General features: G+C 36.7%; 1 protein-coding gene across 6 annotated transcripts in view; it reads right to left on the bottom strand.

Annotated features, from left to right (window-relative positions):
* HELZ (helicase with zinc finger) overlaps window positions 1–22550 on the bottom strand; it is a 156404-nt gene that overhangs the window by 79808 nt on the left and 54046 nt on the right. For 4 of the 6 annotated variants that reach the window (XM_036835893.1, XM_036835892.1, XM_036835894.1 and 1 more), the window contains 5 exons: window positions 19744–20011; window positions 12092–12425; window positions 11094–11224; window positions 5460–5639; window positions 4813–4917 (listed from right to left, as the gene is read on the bottom strand). In XM_036835893.1, coding sequence (XP_036691788.1) covers window positions 4813–4917; window positions 5460–5639; window positions 11094–11224; window positions 12092–12425; window positions 19744–20011 — 1018 coding nt within the window. The remainder of the gene's footprint in view (window positions 1–4812; window positions 4918–5459; window positions 5640–11093; window positions 11225–12091; window positions 12426–19743; window positions 20012–22550) is intronic. The other 2 variants (XM_036835896.1, XM_036835897.1) reach the window with 2 other exon arrangements.

Genomic DNA, 22550 nt, shown 5'->3' with positions numbered 1-22550 from the left:
AGGCAAGTCACACGGCTTGCAAACTTTCATAAAGACTTTGGATTTATTCTGATTTTAATGGAAAGCCATCAGAGAGTTGGAACAGGGCACATGTCATGAGACATGCCTTACGTTGTTAAAGGACCCCTCTGTTTCTTTGGACGGAATACGCAGTTTTGGAGGCAGGAAGAGGGCTGGACAGTGGTGTGTGGTAAATGTTGAACAATCAGCCTTCGGAGGGGTGGGGAGGGGTGACCTGATCGGCAGTGTTTGCTGGTTTCTGGGGTATAAAACCTACTATCATGGCCAATTTCACATGAACTTGGGCAGACGTGCACGTGATTGGCTCTCACAAACCAGTACCAGCTGCTCCATCACACCAGGGACTGGGAGAGAGGCAGGGGGAGGGGGCAATAGTAAGGAGACCCATTAGGAGGCCGCTGTAAGGATCCGGACAAGAAAAAATGACAGCTTGAACCAGGGTGGTAACAGTAGAGATGTGAAAATGGTCAGATCACTGCACATTTTGAGAGTAATGCTGACAGGATTTACTGATACACTAGATGTGGAATTTAAGAGAAAGGATGTTCCATGGCTTTGAAACTGGATGAGTGGCAGCAGTGGTGATAGGGAGGAACAAATCTGGGGTGGGAATTGAGAATTCAGTTTTGGACATATTTAGTAGCAGACCTCCAAGTAGAGGTATCCAGTAAGCAGAGGTATTTGTAAGTGTGGAGTTCAGAAGAATGCCTAAGACAAGAAATATACAATTGAGATCATACTTAAACCCTGAGACTAGAAGAGCTCACCTGGAGAGTAAGTGTAGATAAAAAGGAAACTAGCTGGAAGAATGGCTGATGGACCACTTCCACATGTAGAGGCTGGGGAACGGAGGGACACAGGAAAGGAGACTGGGAAGGAGCAATCAGCGAAACAGCAAAGAACTTAGGAGACTGTGAGGGTCCAATCAAGGGACATAAACTTCCACGTCACTAAATCGTTTGGACATTTTCCAGGCCCATCAAGTTACTTATTAGCAGCATCCAGCTCTGTGGTTGCTCCCTCCTTGAAATATTCTCTCCCTCAGCTGCCATAACTCAACCGCTCCCTGCTTTCCTTCCACCTCTCTAAGCTGGTTCCTCAAGGCTTAGCCTTTAGTGCTCTCGTCAAGCTCTGTCCTCTCACCTGACAATCTCATCCCAGGCCCATGGCTTCAATTACCACCAATACCCTGATGACTCACACATTCTTCTCTCTCCAGCCAAGACCTCACCTCTGAGCTCCAAGATGCATATCCAACTATTTATTTGACATCTGTCTCCTCTAGAATGTTTCAAAGGCAGCTCAAATGTCATATGCACAAATACTAACCTCATGATCTTCTACAATGTGTTCTAACCCTCCATGAAACAATTAAAACTGGTTATTGTCTTTTTGTAAGCAAAGCAAAAAAAAAAAAAAAAAGAATTTAATAAATGTCCCTAATTTATAAATAAATTGTAATAGAGGAAAGTAATGTATTTTAAAAGCATTACTATGATAGGAAGGACTGTGAAAGTAACCAACACCACTCCTAAAAGATGTAAAAATCTTAAACATGCTTTAGGTTTTAATAAAAAATATTTAATCAGATCAGCAAAGCAGAATTTACTTTTAAATATATGAAAAATCTCATTTTACAAATTATCTGAAAAAGTATTTACAAATTATGATTCCATTAATATTAACTTACGTGTGTATATTTAAGCATATAAATGACTAGAAATTAAACTGTAAAATGTTAGTAGTACTTATCTCTGGTAAGGTTATAGATAATTTTTATCCTTCATGCTTTCCTATATTTTCCATATTTTCTTAAATGAACATTTCATTATAAAATTGAAAAATTCATTTTTCAAATTACTTATCAAATCTAACTCCAGGCACTGCTTCTTTCTCAAAGAAAAAATAGAAATTGAAGTTCTAAGCCTCATTACTGACTTTTTTGTAGTTACCTTGGAAAGCTAGCCCAAGATGAAGTTAGTAAGAATACAAAGTTTGATCATTGGCCCATTTCCTTAAAAAATAATAGTCTAGTGCTGACTTAAAAAAAAGACTTAAATATTTTCTCAGTACCTTCATTTTGTGCAACATTTAAGGTAGACACTGTCTATAAGATTATTTAAAACACATCCAACAACATTTTTCAAAATTGGAGAATTGACACTTTCAAGTCCACGGTATAAAAGGTGACACCAACTAAGTAATTTACATATTTCTAGAAATAAACTGTCCACATACCCCACATGAATTATAATGAAATTTAAAACAGAAGACTGTCTGGTAATATATCATCTTAATTCACTGAAATTGTATTCATGTATTGAATTCATATGCAATGAACACCCCCAAAATATTATTACATAAGATACTACAGAATCAGAAAGACCTTATTTATTTATTTAAAGATCTTTATAAAATAACATATACCTTCTATTTGTCCAGAAAACAGTAAATGTACACTTTCTCCATAGATAGCCTTTATCTAATAAGTGATAACTGCCAGAATCAGCTACTGATTTTCAGAACCATACACAGAAACTATGTTTTCCTCTCTAGTCCATTTTAAAATCTTCTAATTCTAATAAAGTAAGAAGTAAAAACTGAAACTAAATGTAATTAAAATGGATTCTAAAACCTCCATCCCAAAATAATTTAAGCTCAACTCCTGGCAACTAATAGAATTTTATACATTTTAACCACAAGTGTGCATATTTAAACATATTTACTGTTTTAACTATTTAATGTTTATGGCTATTTTCCTACTTTGTCACGTTTACTAGGGCCCACTCTAAGCTACAGTGTGAGAAGGTAAACTTGTCATCATCACTCTTATTCCACAGACAACAAATCTTCAAGTTCACATGCGGACACTTCGGGCCCTCTTGTGTTCTCTCCCCTGCATTCTGGGACAATTCACATAAAGCTGATCTCCCCAGCGTGCTCAGCCATTCTAATTCTCTCTATTCCATCTCCCATACCACTCATATTTGTTGTCCATTAGGAAAATTATAAATTAATCTCAGTTAATGTAATAATAGATGGTGCTAATAAATCCTAACATTTCAATGTATTAACCCTCCTAGGAAATACATTCACAAGTTAACATCTTTCCTGAACAAAAAAACTATGGTGAAAATACAGCGCCACATAAAGGCCAAGCCTTTTCTTATTTTATTCCACTTACTAAATGAAATAACATGAAATTTGTATTTAAATAAATTTAAATATTTTCTACTAGAGGGCAAGTTTCTGTATTTGGGCCACTACAACTATACATAGACCCTACTGGAACATAACTTCTTATCCTGCATATTTAGATGCACTACATGTTGGATTGTAATGCCCAAAACATAATTTTACATGGGAAAAGCTAAACATAATGCTAGCCAAATAATGGATTTCAGTGTTCATCAACCACAGCTGTCCTGCCCCAAACGTCAAATGACCTATGCTAGGTCAACCAAGCTTTGAGGGGTCTTCACTCCACTGTTTCCAAGCCAAGTACAATGATAAATGAGATTGTCACAGTTCCTACATAACATACATACACAAACATAAGCACACACACAAGCTCTACCAACAATAAAACATCTTATCGACACTGAAGTAAGAACACTCATAGCAAAAATGCTACTAGCTAACAATTTCACTTATGAGCTAAAAAAGATTAGAATCTGAAGCAAACTAGTTATCGATGAATTTATCCATTGGTAAATATCACATTTTCATTTATAGTGACTGTATACATGTGATATTTTCTTATCAAATAAAACTGGGTTCTACTTAAAATACTTATTTCTTCTCTAATTTGTCTTCAGAGTAGAAACAGAGTGTGGCATAAAAACCTGTGTTAACAGGCCATGCCACTTTTTCCTCTTTTGTTCTTTTTAATGCAATTGCAAAATCACTCAAATGGCTTTGCTTACGGTTATTAAAGAATTAAATAGCGTAACCTCATTTTTCCATGTCTGGGCTCAACTAGAAAGAGAGTTAGTGAATTATGATTCAAAAGTGTGGTTAGAAATTAATTTTTAAACAATAATTGTATTTGAACAACATAGGGCATGACGCATTAGTTTGTAAAATGGCAAAACTAAACATTAATTCATATAACAATGAGAGCAAATGGTATAATAAATAACCATTTAATGGTTCTTTATTGTTTTCTGAAGAAAAGGATTTTATTCCCCCACAACCCTATATTTAAGAACATTTCATATCCATAGACACTTAGAAGACCTGTATTAACCTAGAACTTTCTTTATCTCTTAAATGATAGCAAAGAGCTGTAAGTACCAGTCGGTTACACCGTGCTGCAGAAATCACTTCAATTTCATGCTTCTCTAATGTGTAGCGTCTATGAAATTACCTGCATGATCACAGTCAAAATTTTATTTCCATAAACAACTATCACTGCATGACTACTCTGCCATGCAAAATATGCTAGAATTTTAATTAAAATTGATTTAATCATAATTTATTAAATCATAAATTTATATATAGTAGCTTTTAGAGGAACACATCAAAATCGGCTCAGATTGTAACAACATTTTTTACATACAGAACTTAAAAAAGGATGTCTTTCTCTTTACTTAATGTTTAAGAAATGAATGGTCAAAGATTTTTAAATTTTTCCTTAATTTAAATGGTTTCTTCAAAAGGCATAACCTCCAAATGCCAATGCACAGTTAAAGATTTTGGTTTTCTCAAAGTTACTAAAATCTTTATAGACACCTTTTCTTAAGAATAATAAAGTATGATACAGAGACATAATAAGCCTTAAAAAAATACCTGAGAGGTCTTGCCTGGGGATTGCCTGCTTCTACATATGGATGTAAATAATCCTTTATGTAGAGGTCAGCAGCACTATTAGAATGGGTGCAAATGAGAATCCTGCTGAAATAAACGGTGCAAATAAAAAGAATGATAAAACACAAAACTAGTCAAGCAGTATAATACCCAAAAAAAGCAGTGGCCATTTTAATATAATACATTTCCCTCAACCTACTCGGTAACCTCTAACATATTACTCAATTATGCTTTTAGGAAATTATTATTAAAGCTTAATTACTCTTTAAGCTATAAAGGAGATAAGTTCCCCCAAATTATTTTTAAATCTATCATATAAAATTATTTTTTAAAAACCCAACCCTTTTGGCACTAACATTTATCACAATCTCTTAGCAGACTTGGCATTTTGAGGACTATTTAAAAGCTACCATTCTCTATGTTGCCAATTTTTAAAAACAGTACGTTTTCAGAGAATTCAAATTTTAGTGCTTTGGGGTTTGAGTGTGGCTCTTTTTCTTTATTTGTATTTTAAAAAAATTTTTACAAGCAAGATGAAAACTGTCTCGCTAGCCCTTGCTTTGTCTTCACAACAAGCACAGAAACTGTGCCCTGCTGACGAGACCAGGTCACACACAACGCCACCTCACCTGGTCTCCTGCTGCTGGAGAATGTGCTTGACGGCCTGAGCTAGGGTGAATGTTTTGCCGGTGCCATAGGGGCCGATGATGAGAACGGGAGGCAGCTGTATTGAAAGTGGGGTCGTAACGGCCAGAACAGCCTCCTTCTGTTTTGCGTTTAGCCGAGGATCCAACTGCTCATCCCATTGTCTAAAGAAAATTAATATGTAAGTTATTTTAAACACATGCATCTTATTCATAAGCAGAACATGGCACACAAGTATCTTGAATTTCACTGAACCATTAAAAATACTGAAATAACATAGCATCTATAAAAACAAATGTTTATTCTAAAACTACTTTTTAAAAAATTCCCAACAAAGTCGGTGTAGGGTGTTTTACTACTCTGATCAAAATTCACTTTAGTTATCCTGTCCTTTCCAAGTGCAAAAAGATTCTGGTAACTAACCAAGAGACATCACAACACACTTCCAGTCTAGTTGCTAAGTAGCAGCAGTCTCTTTGCATAGCAAATAAAATGGAAAAGGGAAACTAACTGATTTTCAAATTCTAATCCACTGAAAGATCTCTCAGTAAAATTTAAAACAAAAGAAAAAGAAAAAAACCTGTGTCACTGGTTAAGAGACATCAAACTTTTATAAAGTTCTTAATTCAGAAAAAAGCAGGGTTTTTTTTAAGGTCAAACAATATGAAATGTTTTCTGATTATTTTCACACACACAAATAACATACGTATGTCCTATTTTTCTGGGTAGAGAACACCTGTCATGGTGACACAAATGGCTGTTGCAATGAAATCTATCTTATTAGTGTCCCTTCTATGACTTGGCTAAGTTTTGAAGATTTAAATGGATGGCAGATGCTGAAAGGGATCAAACTAAGTGGAGAATCAACAGCATTCTTTCTCGTAACTACAATTATGATACTAAATATTACAACCACTATGGTAAAAATGATAGAGATGTAAACCAAAATAGGAAGGGCGTGTAGAGACTCTTAGAAAATCTGCAAAATGCCTACAAAATAACCCTGAAATAGGAGGACACAGTTTAAACAGCAAAATGCCCACTCTGTGAGGCTACTCTCTACTTAAACAGAAGCTAGTTATTTACGGAAAGTTTTCTTAACTCTTTCAGTTTTAAAAAATTATAACTAATGCTATATATTATGATAGATAACTTCAAACAAACAAAATTCTCCTAATGTAAAACCTTAGAAAACAAATTTTAAAAACAAATTTTAAGCATATAAACATGTCATTATTTATTTTTCTGAAATTTAACTTTAAGTAAAAAACAAAAGGACTCTGACCAGTGGCACTAGATTTCCTGGAAGCCACTCACTAAAACTCCAAAGAACCCCTCAGCATTAACCCGTTTCTTTACTCATAATTCTGCCACTACCTAGCAATGCTCCACCTCCTATAAACAAGGAAACTGCTTTAGGTAAGTGCTAAGTCCAGAGCTTCCAGAGCTAATACACGTGGCAGACACTGTGGAACGGTTACCCCCAAACCACCCGCAGTGCCCGTCTCTTCCTCCTCTACTACTGAGCCCAGACAGCTATATACTCCCTTTCCAGCCTCTGTGGCTGGAGACCCAACTCTGGTCAACGAGACGTAAAAGTCCCTCAGAAGAGCTTCTATACCCAATAAGACAAAACAAAGCCTCTCTAGAAGAAAGCCTTCCTGCTCCTTTGCCTTCCTCCTTCACCTTGCTGGAAAAAGCTCATGATAAATAAAACCGCAGAAGCCATCTTATAATCATGAGGCAACAACAGGCATCACGCAGAAAACTAATATGCTCTCTAAGTAGAGAGAAAAGGGAGACTAGGTCTGCAAAGGTACTGCTGAGCCCCCGTACCAGCCCTCGACCACCCAGCTCTGGGCCTCTACTTCTATTTGTTTACGCCACAGTCAATCCAACAAACTGTCGCTTGCATCTATACCTGACCACTATGATTCTACGATACCTGACCCCAATGGTTCCTTTATCTGTACATGGAGATAATGATACTTGCATCAGATAGATATTTTAAAGGATCAAATAAGATAATGCACGTAAGCTGTTAAGAAAAATAACTGAGCAATAAGTGCAAAATTAACTTTGACTTCTACTACTATAATATTTTCTGAGGATTTCAGAAAAATAAGGTATTACTTGACCAGCACACACTTTTGAAAATCAAAAAATGTTTTTAGAATACCCTCTAATCTCACAAATTTGGGGACTTTAATGAACTTATGAATGAGATCGATATTAGATTATATACATAAGTATAAATCTAAGAGATTAGTGACAGATTTACAGGTATAATTCCAAAATATGTCGATATCTCTTTATTTATATAGACCATTCTACTTGTCAATTGTTTCAGTGCAAATAAATGCTTCAGAGTAGATCAGAAACTTTACCAATGTGAGTCATCTCTATAGTTCCTCGTCATGAATGATGAACATTTATAGAAAGCCAATAAGTAAAACAAATTGTCTCTATTTATTATACTACCTGCTTAATAAAGGGAAGAAGATTTATAATAAACATGCTGGTAAAAGTCATCTCTGATTTTCACAATTAAAACAACAAAGTCTTTTCAAGTTTACTCTGAACAAAATGAGAGTTATTTTATTCCCTGAACCAAATTAATTCTAAGTTCTTTTTTTTTCCTAGTCTGACACATTGTTGTAATTAATTTATAGACTACATGCTCAAGAATAATTTCTCAATTTCATTTATCTTTCTATATTCCACCTTATTCCAGAAAAGATTTTAAATGGCTAATAGCTTCTCAGCGTTCCTAGACCTAGATACATTTTAATTACTATTTAAATTATAGTGGTATGAAATCTCTTCCTGCTTGAAAGTTTTCTGCTACTTGACATTTCCTTACTTTTGCAGTTAACACCTGCAATCAGTGGTATTTGAATATACTGCTATCCACAATATATTTTTCAGAAGTGAACATACCAAGTCAATGCCTATAAGTTTACTGGTATGGCCTCACATTTGAAACCCTAATTTTCTTCTTTAAACATATTCTTATTAACTTAAATGTGTCATATATTAATAATGTGCAAGGTTGTGCTGGAGATTCAAAGACAAATAAGATGTGGTCTCTTCTAAAAAGCTCAGAGTCTAATGAGAACAGCAGAAATGTACACAACTGGGCTTCCCTGGTGGCGCAGTGGTTGAGAATCTGCCTGCTAATGCAGGGGACACGGGTTCGAGCCCTGGTCTGGGAAGATCCCACATGCCACGGAGCAGCTGGGCCCGTGAGCCACAACTGCTGAGCCTGCGCGTCTGGAGCCTGTGCCCCGCAACGGGAGGGGCCGCGATAGTGAGAGGCCCGCGCACCGCGATGAAGAGCGGTCCCCGCACCGCGATGAAGAGTGGCCCCCACTTGCCGCAACTAGAGAAAGCCCTCGCACGAACCGAAGACCCAACACAGCCAAAAATAAATAAATAAAGTAGCTATAAAATTAAAAAAAAAAAAAAAAAAAGAAATGTACACAACTGAGAAAAATTAATTTTAGAGAAATTATGCTTGAAAGTACAAAACTGACTGAATCTAGCACATACTAGGCATCAATAAATATTTGTTGAAATAATGAAATGGAAGAGCAGATTCATTTACTAGAAGGAGAGAGCCCTTGAGCGGGACTAAATTTTAAAGGACAGGTAGATCCTCCAATAGATCAATATTGGGCAAAGATTATTTCAGGGAGAAAAAAACCACAGATAGAACACAGGCCTGGGGGAGGGGGAAGTGCAGCGTTTAATGAGTATAAAGTTTCAGTTTTACAACATGAAAAGGTTCTGGAGATAAACTACACAACAATGTGAATACACTTAGCACACCTGAAGTGTGAATACAACAATGTGAATACACTTAGCACACTTCAAGTGTGAATACACGTGAACTGCACACTTAAAAATGGTTAAGATGGTAAATTTTACGTTACGTAGATTTTACCACAATTTTTTTTAATTTTAAAGAATTTTAAAAAAGATAAGGAGGCAAATAAGTTCAGGGCAAATTAAACAAACGTCAAGGTAATTCTATATGGCTAGAACATGAGGATTTAGAGGAAGAAAGGGAGAGTAAGAAGAAAAAAGTAAAAGAAATCTGAAAAGATACCGTTGAGAAGCATTGTCAATGAGACCACATAATATGAGTTTTGTATTAGGACGTTCAGACTTTATCTGCGTATCAAGGAGAAGCCCTTCAGAGGTTTATAAGCAGTGAAATGAAATGATTATTTTAGCAAACTAACTCTGGAAGAAGCATGTGGGCTGGACCACAGAACAGAGACACAGACAGCAGGACTGACGAGTAGAAGGCTACTGAAATAGCCCAGCTCTCAGTTACGCACTGGCTGTAGGGATGGAGAGAAGGGAAGGGTGTAGGGAAGCTGCATCTCTCAGTTACGCACTGGCTGTAGGGATGGAGAGAAGGGAAGGGTGTAGGGAAGCTGCATCTCTCAGTTACGCACTGGCTGTAAGGATGGAGAGAAGGGAAGGGTGCAGAGAAGCTGAATCAAATGAGAGCTACAAATATGAGATGTCACTGGATTTTTACAATTGGTGGATCACTGATTACTTTCAGGAGAGTGAGGAAGTAGAAAACAGATTACAGGATGAGTAGATAAGAATACCACAATTAGGTTGACTATCCTTGCTCAAGAATTTTGGCAATAAAAAGAAGAATGAGGAAAGTGAAAACAAGGGAGAAATGATTTGGATTTTGTATTATAAGGCATATTTTGCTTTGTTCTGTTTTTAGGACCAGAAGAAATGAAGTGTGAGGGAAAATGATATAAGTCACTTCTAGGCCTGGCCCATAAAAATTTCCCACATGGTCCTCTGTGCTCCTGCTTCCCCTGTCTGCCAGCTCATGTCAGCACCCAGGGTGACCTTGGAAACCACTCAGTAAAGATACCAGGGCCTCCATTAGAGATGGAGCAGGGCCACCCTACCATGACTAGATTGACACAAATGATTAAAAAATAAACTATTTTGTGGAGCCACTGAGATTTAAAAAAAAAAAAAAAAAAAAAAGGTGAAGTGAGCTGGGCATGGGCAGGGGCCAAGAGGATAAAATCCAGTAAAAGAATAAAAAAGATGCAGTCATAGAGCTGTCACTACAGTTAGTCTGGAAACAAAATAGAGGCATCATATTTAACCACATGTAAAGATGTGTAAAGAGAATTAAGCAGAAAAATATTTACATAACAATTAACTTTATAGCATCTTCCATGATACTTCCTCCATTTTCCTAAATTACAAAAATGTCTTCCCTATTCAAAAATTATTTTAAATTAACTATTTGAACCACTTTAGAAAGGCCCTAGTTTCCCTATTCAGCTTCTACTCAGGAATATTCCTAAATTGCTTGGCATTCTATCAAATTAAGGCTGTTGAGAAAAGCAATAGAACTCATTTAGACTCTGAGGAAAAGTGAAGAAAATCGATGATGAACTTCAAATGCTTCATTCTAAGGGTTCTTGTACTCTCTTTTCTCAACTAATAACATGTCTCTTGAAGAATATATGGAAACTTTCCTACAAACATATTTGAGTTATTTGATACAGATATTAAATTTAAAATTTATATAACTTCTGGAATGAGATATCTCTTTTTTGTACCTGTTGGGACTCCAAGGTATGGTTGGAGTCATAGTGATGTCTGGAAACAAAACCCCATTGTCCTTGATCCTGTCTAGCGCATAATGCATTTCACAGAGGGGTAATCGATTTAACTGAAACTGAAGTTCAACCTGAAAGACAAAATAAAAAAAATTTTTTTAAAAAGCATTAAAGCAGACATCAGCGCTTTTCAGCTTCCTAGAATGCTCTGTGGAGACACCCTTTTTCAGGGGCCAAGTTTAGAGATGCCTTTAAAGTGTAATCATAGTGTAATAATAATTATTATGCCTAATATTTGCTTTGCTTATTCAGTGCCAGGCGCTGTAGTATGCACTTTACATAGATTATCCCATTTAATAGCACCAATGACGTGTATACTATTATTAACCTCATTTTTCATCTAAAGAAACTGAGGCACTTGTAAATTACTTAATCTCTAAATAAAGATTATCTGATTCCACCATTCCTATGAAGAATATATTTGATAAAATTAGTAGAACATCTGTGAAATATCATCTCTCAAGGGTTAAAACCAGGCCTATGACACTGTACTGATTTACTATGAATGGATAGTATTCACCAAATGCTATATTTAAAAGGAAGAAAAGAGTAGCTTTCCAGTTAAATATGGCAGACTGAGCACAGTTACCTAAAAATCCATAAAGACAAAAAGAACAGCAGCAGATACAACTTCAGATAAGAACTGCCCCAGGATCTAGCTTAGTTTATTTTAATCTGTTCTTCCATTGCCGATTTAAAACAGATATCAGAAAGCTTGATCTCGTATAAAACTGTAACATTTTAGATTTTACTTAAAGAGAATCGATTTTCTCGGAAAGTTATCAAAGGTCTAATTCTCCACCCACCAGAATCAATACTTCAAAGTCAACTGCACTTCTAGTTGTGGCAGACGGAGGGAAACCAAACCAGAAGAAGAGGATCTGCTGACAGGGCAACTACAGACAGCCACAGCGAAGCTGTCACACCTCAGAACATACCTGTGTGTCATAATCAGGCCGAAGATTAAGTTCTTCACAGCATTCCCTGGATATCCTTAAAAATATATATTCTTTTGTTTTTTCTTCAATAGTAGCTTCATAAACCTTCTCTTTGGTTCCCTGGGTCTGTACTAACTTCTCTTTAGGGACTGGTAATAAATAAACAGCATTGACTTTGGTCATCACCAGCCGTCCAGCCAAAGTATCTTCAGAAAGTGTTTCAGTAAGCTTAAAACGGCCAAAAAGTTGTCCATTCTGAGCATACTTTGCACCTCCAGAAACTCCAGTGAGCATGAAGCTTGCTAGAATCTGCAATTGCACTTTAAGGTTGAACCTAAGTCAGAAGTAGAAAATGAGTCTGAATATTTCACATCAAAAACATTAAAACTAAATAAGAGAGTAAGACAAAATAAATCAAATATAAACATAGAAAAATTAAAGGTTCATTATCAATTCCACTCCACTGAGCTACAAATGATATACTGTCTTTAATCCAAGCTGGAAACAACAAAACTTTAAGTGAATAAACTCTCCAAGTTTATAAAAATGCATGCTTAGTTGTGTTGAAGAATACACATATTTTTAGGTTTGAGCATTTAAAATGAAGCTAAGTATGATTTTTTAATAAAATGAAATATCATGTATTAGTTAATATGAAAGTCTGTTTGAATATACCATTAGGACAGTCAAGACTTTAAAATCACCTAAAGCCAGAAGGAAATGCCCTGTATTGAGACTACAACAGACTTTTATTAAACTGCTGCTTTCCAAGCAGATCTTACCAAGATTCTAACCATAAAATCTCTCCTCCAGTGCCGCTGGCGAATAACATCCAGGATACATTTTTATTCATGGCTACACCAAGGCAGGTCTCATGCCCAACTTATGGAAAGAAAAGTTAAAGGCTATCTTACTAGACAATGGCTGGTGCACTCACTCCCACTTCCATGAGCACATGTGAGCATGAAAGAGAACATGTGTGTGCAAGAAGCACAGAGAATCAAGATTAATTCACACAGTCAAGAAAGATGAAGTGAAAGAAAGATTTAAATTAATTAATAGCTCTTCTCCTTTGCCATTCTGAAATGGTGCTGTGAGAGAGAAGACAAAGCGGTAACAATGGGAACACTCTCTCCTTTTTCTTAATAAGGTTTAAAAAATTTGAATGAAAAAATTTAATTGTTCTATAATCTATACACCCTTTTGTGGAAAAGGCTACTTTTTAATGGTACTACTGAATTTTCTTTTCAGATCTTCTTTTGGATACGTGATGTCAAGAATGTCTTATAAATTCTTAAAGAAAAAGAAAAAAAAAACCCTTTTCTAAAACATTATACACTTCTGTAACACAAACATTTGTACTGCTTACAATATTAGGAAACCAATTCTAATTAAAACATTATATTAAAATTTTGAGTTTCCATTTATACACTTTAAAGTTAGAAAACTGTAAGACTAGAGAAATATTTTAATAGAAATAAGAAAACACTCAAGGAAAATAACACATCTCAACAGCTATTTATGCACGTAACAAGTCATAGCGTTTATAAGCTCCATTAGTTATTTTAAAGTACACTTCAGGGCTTCCCTGGTGGCGCAGTGGTTAAGAATCCGCCTGCCAATGTAGGGGACACGGGTTCCAGCCCTTGTCCGGGAAGATCCCACATGCCGTGGAGCAACTAAGCCCGTGCGCCACAACTACTGAAGCCCGTGCGCCTAGAGCCCGTGCTCCGCAACATGAGAAGCCACCGCAGTTGAGAAGCCCACGCACCGCAACGAGGAGTGGCCCCTGCTCGCCGCAACTAGAGAAAGCCCACGCACAGCAACGAAGACCCAACGCAGCCCAAAATAAATAAATAAAATAAATTTTAAAAAAACACTTAAAATAGAATACTTAAGGCTCCAAAAGGATATGTAAAAATATACTTTATTATAAATATAAATTTAGTATTTAATAACGTGGCTTTCTATGAGGATCAAATGAATTCTAGGAGTACTTGCTCTGTGTATCATTCATATATATATATATATATGTGGAATTTTAAAAAATCATGTTATATTTCTCTCATTCTCTATCCATATTTCACTAGATCCAAACTAGAAAAGTACAATATAATTTAAAGAAACACAGATTGTATGTTATCTAGTTATGTTTGATTCTTTGAAGACCGGAATGTGCACTAAGGATTCATATAAAAATAAGTCATAAAATGAAACAAAAGTATACTACCCTCCCCAGTTTACATATAATCTATGTTCACCTTCCTTTTTAAAAAAAAATAAAATATATGCTTTGCAGAAGAACAGGAACCTCTGGGTTTCTCATGTTTTTTCAAATGCACTTAAACTTCTACTTTGCTTTTACCATCCACGTAACTGAGATGTGTGGTCATTAAAAGCTTTCTCAGAGAAAAGGGATTCCTTACAGTCCATTCTCAATTCACAAATGACCTCTTTGTTGCTAAAGTTGATGTCCAGCTTTCTGATCTTTTTTAAAAATTATTACTACTTTGCAACCACTTTCCGTTTCCTTTAAACTCCCTCTTCCACTGGCTTCTGCACAGTCACACTCTCCTGGTTCTCTTCCTACCTCTCTGGCTGTTCCTCCGTCTTCCATCCAAGCACCACCCACCTTCTAAGCATCCACCTGCCCTCTTCTTACCCTGTGGGCTCTCCCAAGACGAGGACGCCCTCTCCTAGATCTCTCGGCTCTGGGCTGTAAACCTAACTGCCAAATACGCACATTGGATTACATGCTCTGCAAACTCAGTAAAAGCAAAAGAGAATCACCATCTGACTTCCCCACGTACCACCCCAAACCAATCCTCCCGTGTATTAGACAGCTCAGGTAATGGCACTATCCACCTAGTTGCCCCAGCCAGAAACCAAGTTATCCTTGACCTTGTCTCTCTCACCAACCTTCATTCCCCATCATACAACCACCAAGCCCTGTTAGTTCCTCTTCTTCCTAAATTATCTGCATCTCAACATTTCTAACTTGAATTACTTTAACAAACTCCTACCATGATGTCTTGCTTCAGATCTATTCTCCAAGCCACCACTAGAAGGTCTCTGTAAAATGCGAGTCTGATGATAGGCGGCTCCGAGGGTAAAGTGTAAACAGCTTTCTATCTCACCACCCCACCACACACGTCCCCCCTTCCATTAAAATTACGATGACCGACTTGCAGCTTCCCCCACAACTCTATGCTCTTATTCTCCTATCCTGTGTCTTCAAACTAAATACCTTTGTCCTATTCCTTCACCTGACAATTACCTGTTTTTCAAAATTCAGCTTAAATGCCACCTGGTCCAGAAAGCTGACTTTGATATGTCATTCAAGCTCTGGCGAAATGAGGAAACGTAACTTGTTTGCCTCAGAATCAGCAATGACCAGCCTAGAAACTAACACTCTGAATACTCAATAAATTCTGTTCATTGAATTAATTTTACATGTTTGTCATAATCTGATTTTTTTTCCAGGCACCATATTCCCATTTCAACTACTTCATATTATTCCCTAACAATTTCTTGTAATCCTATAATGTTTTCTCAACTAACTTGGGTAATATATTAAAGTTTTACTGTTACATCTATTTTAGAATCTACCATCCCAAAACACTTGATCACAATTTAGCAGGCATGAAAAATTAATCTCACAGTTTTAAAGCAATAAGAGAATTCTTTTATGACACTGAGTTGTGCCTTGCAACAAAACTGTTGAGGCAGAGACACTAGAACTAAGAAATACAGCTTTTCCCACAGAAGAGTCACCATATGTTCAAGATGCAGACATTAGAGACCTTCTCAAAGTTACAGCTACTAATATTTAATTTTTCTAAAAGATTAACAGGCTGAAACTAAAAAGACATTAGTAAGCTTTCTTAAGTATTAAAACAATATGCATTTTTGAGATTTAGTAACTCAGAAATACCTAAAATACAAAATATATCCTATAATTAACAAAGATATGTCTTAAAAAGAAGAAAAACCATCTTTCCATGGTTCCATGTCACATTTTAAAATCAACTTGAAAGCTTACAGGATTCCTAACATTTTTGGAAATGGCAGAATAGTAGCCCATGAAAGTTTTCAACCGATTTAAAACCATACTTCTGGCTAAAAGAAATATGGCTCCATCGATGTTAGAAATAGTTATACCTCTTGAGTGTAACTTTAAAAACACTTCAAAGCTATATATAGTGAATTTCCCTTCATGCAATTTCTGACTAAATGAATGACAACAAAAGTCAACCAAGGTAATAAGCCAAAAAACAGCTGGGTCTACTGAGGCAGAGCCACAGAACCAAGGCTGAATCGACAGAGGCCTCAGCCGCTGCAACGATGAAATGGGCACCTGCACATCGGGCTTGTCCTGCCAGCTTCACTGCTGGGCGGCCACAATGCCCCAGTCCTGCAGGCCACACGACACACTCTGATGCACATGCACATGACGGCTTCAGCCAGAGCCAATTTCTTTTGGAAATGTGTATCTGAGAATGAAATCGATTTCACCTCAAGGTGGAATCATTATTGAATGCACAACAGCATGTAGCTGAGGACAAGAGAAGTTGAAAAAAAATCTTGAAAGAACTCAGAAGCATATTCTAACACTTAAATGAAATGCAGTATTATTCCTACCATCTCCACACATCTCATACTAAAACTTAACATAAAAAGAACTCTTAATATCTGGACTGTTTTGAAAAAAAATCATCTTTCTTTAAAAAATTTAAAAAAAGATAAACCTGATTATCAAATTCAGCCTCAAGCCAAAATACATTTTTTCTAATCTTGAGAGGTTTCATTCAATCCATTTTCAAAAAGAGAATTCTAAGGTGACCGTGTAAAAGTACAGGTCTACCTTGTTTTATCGCACTTCACTGTCCTTTGCAGATACTGTGTTTTTTACGAATTGAAGGTTTATGGCAACCCTAAGTCAAGCAAGGCTATAGGTGCCATTTTTCCAACAACATTTGTTCACTTCATGTCTCTGTGTCGCATTTTGGTAGTTCTCACAATATTTCAAACTTTTCCATTACTATTATATGTGTTATGGTGATCTTTTATGTTACTATTTTAACTGTTTTGCGATGCCACAAAACGCAACCGTGCAAGACAGCAAACAACTGTGTGTGTTCTGATTGCTCCACCAACTGGCCGTTCCCCCATCTCTCTCCCTCTCCTCAGGCCCCCTATTCCCTGAGACACAACAGTAATGAAACTAGGCCAATTAACAACCCTATAACGACCTCCAAGTGTTCAAGTGAAAGAAAGAGTCACACGTCTCTCACGTTAAATCAAAAGCCAGAAATGATCAAGCTTAGTGAGGAAGGCATGTCAAAAGCTGAGGTAGGCCAAAAGCTAGGCCTCTTGTACCAGTTAGCCGAGTTGTGAATGTGAAGGAAAAGTTCTTGAAGGAAATTAAAAGTTGTACTTCAATGAACACACAAATAGTAAGAAAGAAAAACAGCTTTATTGCTGATATGGAGAAAGTTTTAGTGGTTTGGATAGATCAAACCAGCCACAACATTCCCTTAAACCAAAACCTAATCCAGAACAAGCCCCAACTCTCTTTAATTCTATGAAGGTTGAGAGAGGTGAAGAAGCTGCAGAAGAAAAGCTTGAAGCTAGCAGAGGTTGGTTCGCGAGGTTTAATAAAGAAGCCATCCCCATAATGTAAGTAGAAGTGCAAGGTGAAGCAGCAAATGCTGATGCAAAAAGCTTTAACAAGTTATCCAGAAGATCTAGCTAAGATACTTAATGAAGGTGGCTACACTAAACAGCAGATTCTCAATGTAGATGAAACAGCCTTCTGTTGGAAGAAGACTCTACCTAGGACTTTAGAGAGGAGAAGTCAATGCCTGGCTTCAAAGCTTCAAAGGACAGGCTGACTCTCATTATGGGCTAATGCATCTGGTGACTTTAAGTTGAAGCCAACGTTCACTTACGATTCCAAAAAATCCCAGGGCCCTTAAGAAATATGTTAAATCTACTCCGCCTGTGCCCTATAAATGGAACCACAAGGCCTGGATGACAGCACGTCTGTTTACAACGTGGTTCACTGAATATTTTAAGTCCCCTGTTGAGACCTACTGCTCAGAAAAAAGATTCCTTTCAAAATATTACTGCTCACTGACAATGCACCTGGTTACCCAAGACCTCTGGTGGAGAGGAACAACAAGATTAATGTTGTTTTCATGCCTGATAACACAACATCCATTCTAAAGCCCATGGATCAAGGAGTAATTTCGACTAACAAGTCTTATTATTTAAGAAATATATTTCATAAGGCTATGGTTGCTATAGACAGTGATTCCTCTGATGGATCTGGGCAAAGTCAATTGAACACCTTCTAGAAAGGATCTGCCATTCTAGACGCCATTAAAAACATTTGTAATTCATGGGAAGAGGGCAGAATATCAACATTAACCATAGTTTAATAAAAGAAGCTGATTCCAACCCTCATGGATGACTTTGAGGGGTTCAAGACTTCAGTGGAGGAAGAAACTACAGATGTGGTGGAAACAGCAGGAGAACGAGAATTAGAAGTGGAGCCTGAAGACGGGACTGAGGTACTGCAATCTCGTGATAAAAAGTTAACAGATGAGGAGTTGCTTCTTACGGATGAGCAAAGAGAGTGGTTTCTTGAGGTGGAATCTACTCCTGGTGAAGAGGCTGTGAGGACTGTTGAAATGACAACAAAGGATTTAGAACATGACACACACATAGTTGATAAAGCAGTGGCAGGGTCTGAGAGGATTGACTCCAATTTGGAAGAAGTTCTAACTGTGGATAAAATGCTATCAAACAGTGTTGCTGCTACAGAGAAACTGTTCATGAAGAGTCATTCGATGCAGCAATTTTAAGAAATTAAAATAAGACTGCCACTCCAACCTTCAGCAACCACGAACCACCCTGATCAGTCAGCAGCCAGCAACACTGAGGCAAGACCCTCCACCAGCAAAAAGATTATGACTTGCTGAAGGCCAGATGATGGTTGGCATGTTTTAGCAATAAAGTGTTTTTTAATTAAGGTATGTACCTTTTTTTTTTTTTAGATATCCTGCTATTTCACTTAATAGCCTACAGAATAGTGTAAACCTAACTCTTATATGTACTGGGAAATCAACAAATTCATGTGACTTGCTTTACTGCAATATCTGCTTTATTGTGGTGGTCTGGAACCGAACCCACACTATCTCTGAGGTGTTCCTGTATAGTCCGATCCTTATAATTAAAATGTAAGAAACCAGTATGAATTCCCTCAATACTACTTTCATGATTACTTTTCAAAATATGTGGCCTCCTTCAGTTCTTGTACATTTATTGGACAAATAATCATTGAGTGTTTGCTCTCCCACTGACAGAGACCTCCGGAAGAGCAGGGACCATGCGTTTATACTCCCAGCGCACGGCAGCAAGGCTTGTGGAGGTGAGCAAGGCACTATACACTAGGGATGCCAAGATGAGCACAGTTCTTCCCTTAAGCTCATATACCAATACTGGATGACAGCTACTGAATAACAGCCATTTCACTACCGGGCTGTGCTTAGGCACCCCCTCCGTATTTTAAACATGAAAAATACTATCCAAAGGGGAGATTTTAAAAAAGAAAGAAAGAAAAGAAAAGTGTTTCCAAAGTAACTTACTTGCTGACTTCCTTATACTGGGCTATCTCCTCAATATAAAGAAGGTCATGCAGCCGTGACTGATAGTTGGTCTTGGTCAATGATTTGTCTAAAACGGACTGGGTAAATAGCTGGTCAGCAGAGAGAGGAATTTGGTATCTGATAAGAAGGCTCTTCTCCAAATCAGTAGTTTCATTAGGTTCAAAATCTACAATAGTCTTAGAAGAAGAATCCCAACGCTTAGCTGTGGTTACTAGCTGTTGTTTTGCATGCATCAGGTACTCAAGATCTAAATGGAAACAAAAAACACATTTATAAAGGAACACAACATTAAAATTCTCAAGTAATACACTGTGCATTTTGGTAAGAGAATTTTGTATGCTAATGTTCTTAAAAATGAAACAATATAAAACCCCATTTGACAGAGTGTTTTCCCCATATCAGAAATATTTTTTTGTCTAGGTTAACAAAATAACATAAATAGGAATTCATGTAAAAAATATTTTTTTGTACCTCAGGCTAGGACATACCAGAAATAGTTATTAACATTTTAAAAATACAGATTAACACTTAGAACTTAACTCTTTAGTCAAGAGAAATCTGATCTGCAGGAAGAAAGTATGGTAAATTTCTCATAAGACAAAATCTCATCAGGTGATAATCACTTTTCTCTTCCTATTAGAGAAACAAAAACCTTCCGTGTTTTTTTCCCACATTAAATTCCACATTAAAAGTGATAAAATGTACTATTCAAATGCCATTTCAGAAAAATCCAGTTTAGCCTCAGTTAAACTGCATGGTAAGTAGGGCACCATGTCAAAATGAATGACTGATCGAGTTCTCACAGCTCTGGAAAAAAAATGCAGCAGAAAACCAGCACCGGGTGACATACACCGTAACATAAACCCCGAGCACTGGGTAGCCTCACTCTATCCACAGAGCATTTCAGTTTCCTATTGGGTGGGACACACATACACCTATAAGTATGAAACTTGACCAAAAGGGGGAAAAAAAGTTGCTTAACTAACTCATTAGGCCAAGATCCAGTTTTAATATAACCTAATTGGAAAGATGGTTTTACAACTCAAGATAAATTTTAGGAAGAAATAATAAAAAGTTTAAACAGAGATCAGTCTCCAAGGTGCAAAGACAAGTTATCCTGTGCTATCTTTGAAATGAGAGCAGATTGTATAATTGTCTTGTCTTGCTTAGTGACAGATTTTGCTATATTTAAATGTTATATATAAATTATAAACATATAAGTATACTCATCCACCAAGAGAAATTTCTCAATATTAGAAAATAGTTTATCCTAGTATCACAATAAAGATTAAAATGTAAAAGTCTTAATTTCTAATCTCTGTTCCTTGAAAAGGCATTTTTACATGCCAGTTTTATTATTCATCAAATGGCAATATAAACACAACTATAACCATCAATATATAAAGATGGTCTTCTTATTAAAATTTTGCATTTTTAGAATCCTCTGGATGAGATAATGATGGTCTGTTTTTGCAATAGCCTCACGAGAAGTTTCATAAACTAACCACATTTTCTTCCTAAATCACTCCAAAATTGGGCCCTTCCTATCCTTTTATTAGATCATAGCTATAAAAAATATTTAAATTATACAAACGCCAACATTCCTAAAACAGATTATACCATCACTAAAGATCAGATACTATTAACAAAATAGCAAGGATGTACATAATTTTCTTCCCTTAATTCAAAAGTCAAAAGGAGAAACACTAATGGTACAGAGACCAAATAACCAGCTCTTTAAAAAAAAACACTAAACTCTGTGCATTGAAGAATTTATTTAATATGTAATAAAAGGATGTCTATTCTTTGGGCATAGGGAAATTATATTTCATAATTTTGTTTTAAATAAGAAACTGATTCAGACTATACCTACATCAATATTATATTCACATTCTTTAAAAAGTCACTAGCTATTCCTAACTGCCATTTAAGTAACTGGGATAATAACAAACTTAAAATGGTACAGCTTTCCTTTAAAAAAGCTTTTTGTTATCACCTATTTAATATACAAAGCAAATTTCACAGAAAATCATTCTACTCTGGGCTAAAAGTATTCAGGCTTTTTGGGAAAAGTGGCATGAGAAACAGTATTTGTTTTTCTCATTTTACCTATTTAGTACCATGATTCCCACCCTGATTTTATGAAATTCTTAACATGAATGTCTTTAGCAGGTAGCACAACAATTTCAAAACAATTCCGAAACAATGTTAAATTTTATTCCATCTTTTTAATAACTATAAATACAATATAGGAGAGGGGAGAGCTAGGGGAGCAGAGAGAAGAATCTTGGGAAAATCCATGTGTGCCGGCATCAAAACGTCTACAACCCACTGACCTTGGCCATTCACTCAGGCGTCCAAGATGGCCTGGGGCCAGTGACTACTGAGGGTACCTTCTGCAAAAGCCACTTCTCTTTCCCTGCTCATGTTCAACTGGAGACAAACTTCTGCCTCCAATCCTCTCAGCTGCAAAAAGCTTCTCATTAAACCTGCTCAATTACCCACCTACTTAGAGTGCTTAAAGGTCATTAGGTCTCAAGAGCTCCTCTTTAAACAAAGGAGGAAGCTGAGGCTCCCCCAGGGGGACACTGGACACGCTAGTCCTGGGGCTCATCTCACCCCCCGCCAACCCCGTGCAGCACATGCACCAGCTAACATGCAACCCAGACGTGAACACTGCTCAGGGCAGCCTGAGCCAGTCCATCCGTGGTAAGAAAGCACTCTTCCTCAGTCTAAACTAGGCTAAAATAAAATAAAAAAAACATTCTGGGAAGATGAAAAGTGAA

The sequence above is a fragment of the Balaenoptera musculus genome, chromosome 20 (genome assembly GCF_009873245.2).
Source record: "Balaenoptera musculus isolate JJ_BM4_2016_0621 chromosome 20, mBalMus1.pri.v3, whole genome shotgun sequence".
In the NCBI taxonomy this organism is placed as follows: domain Eukaryota; kingdom Metazoa; phylum Chordata; class Mammalia; order Artiodactyla; family Balaenopteridae; genus Balaenoptera; species Balaenoptera musculus.
Note: the sequence above shows the minus strand (reverse complement) of the source record. Positions and strands in the feature narration are given on the sequence as shown.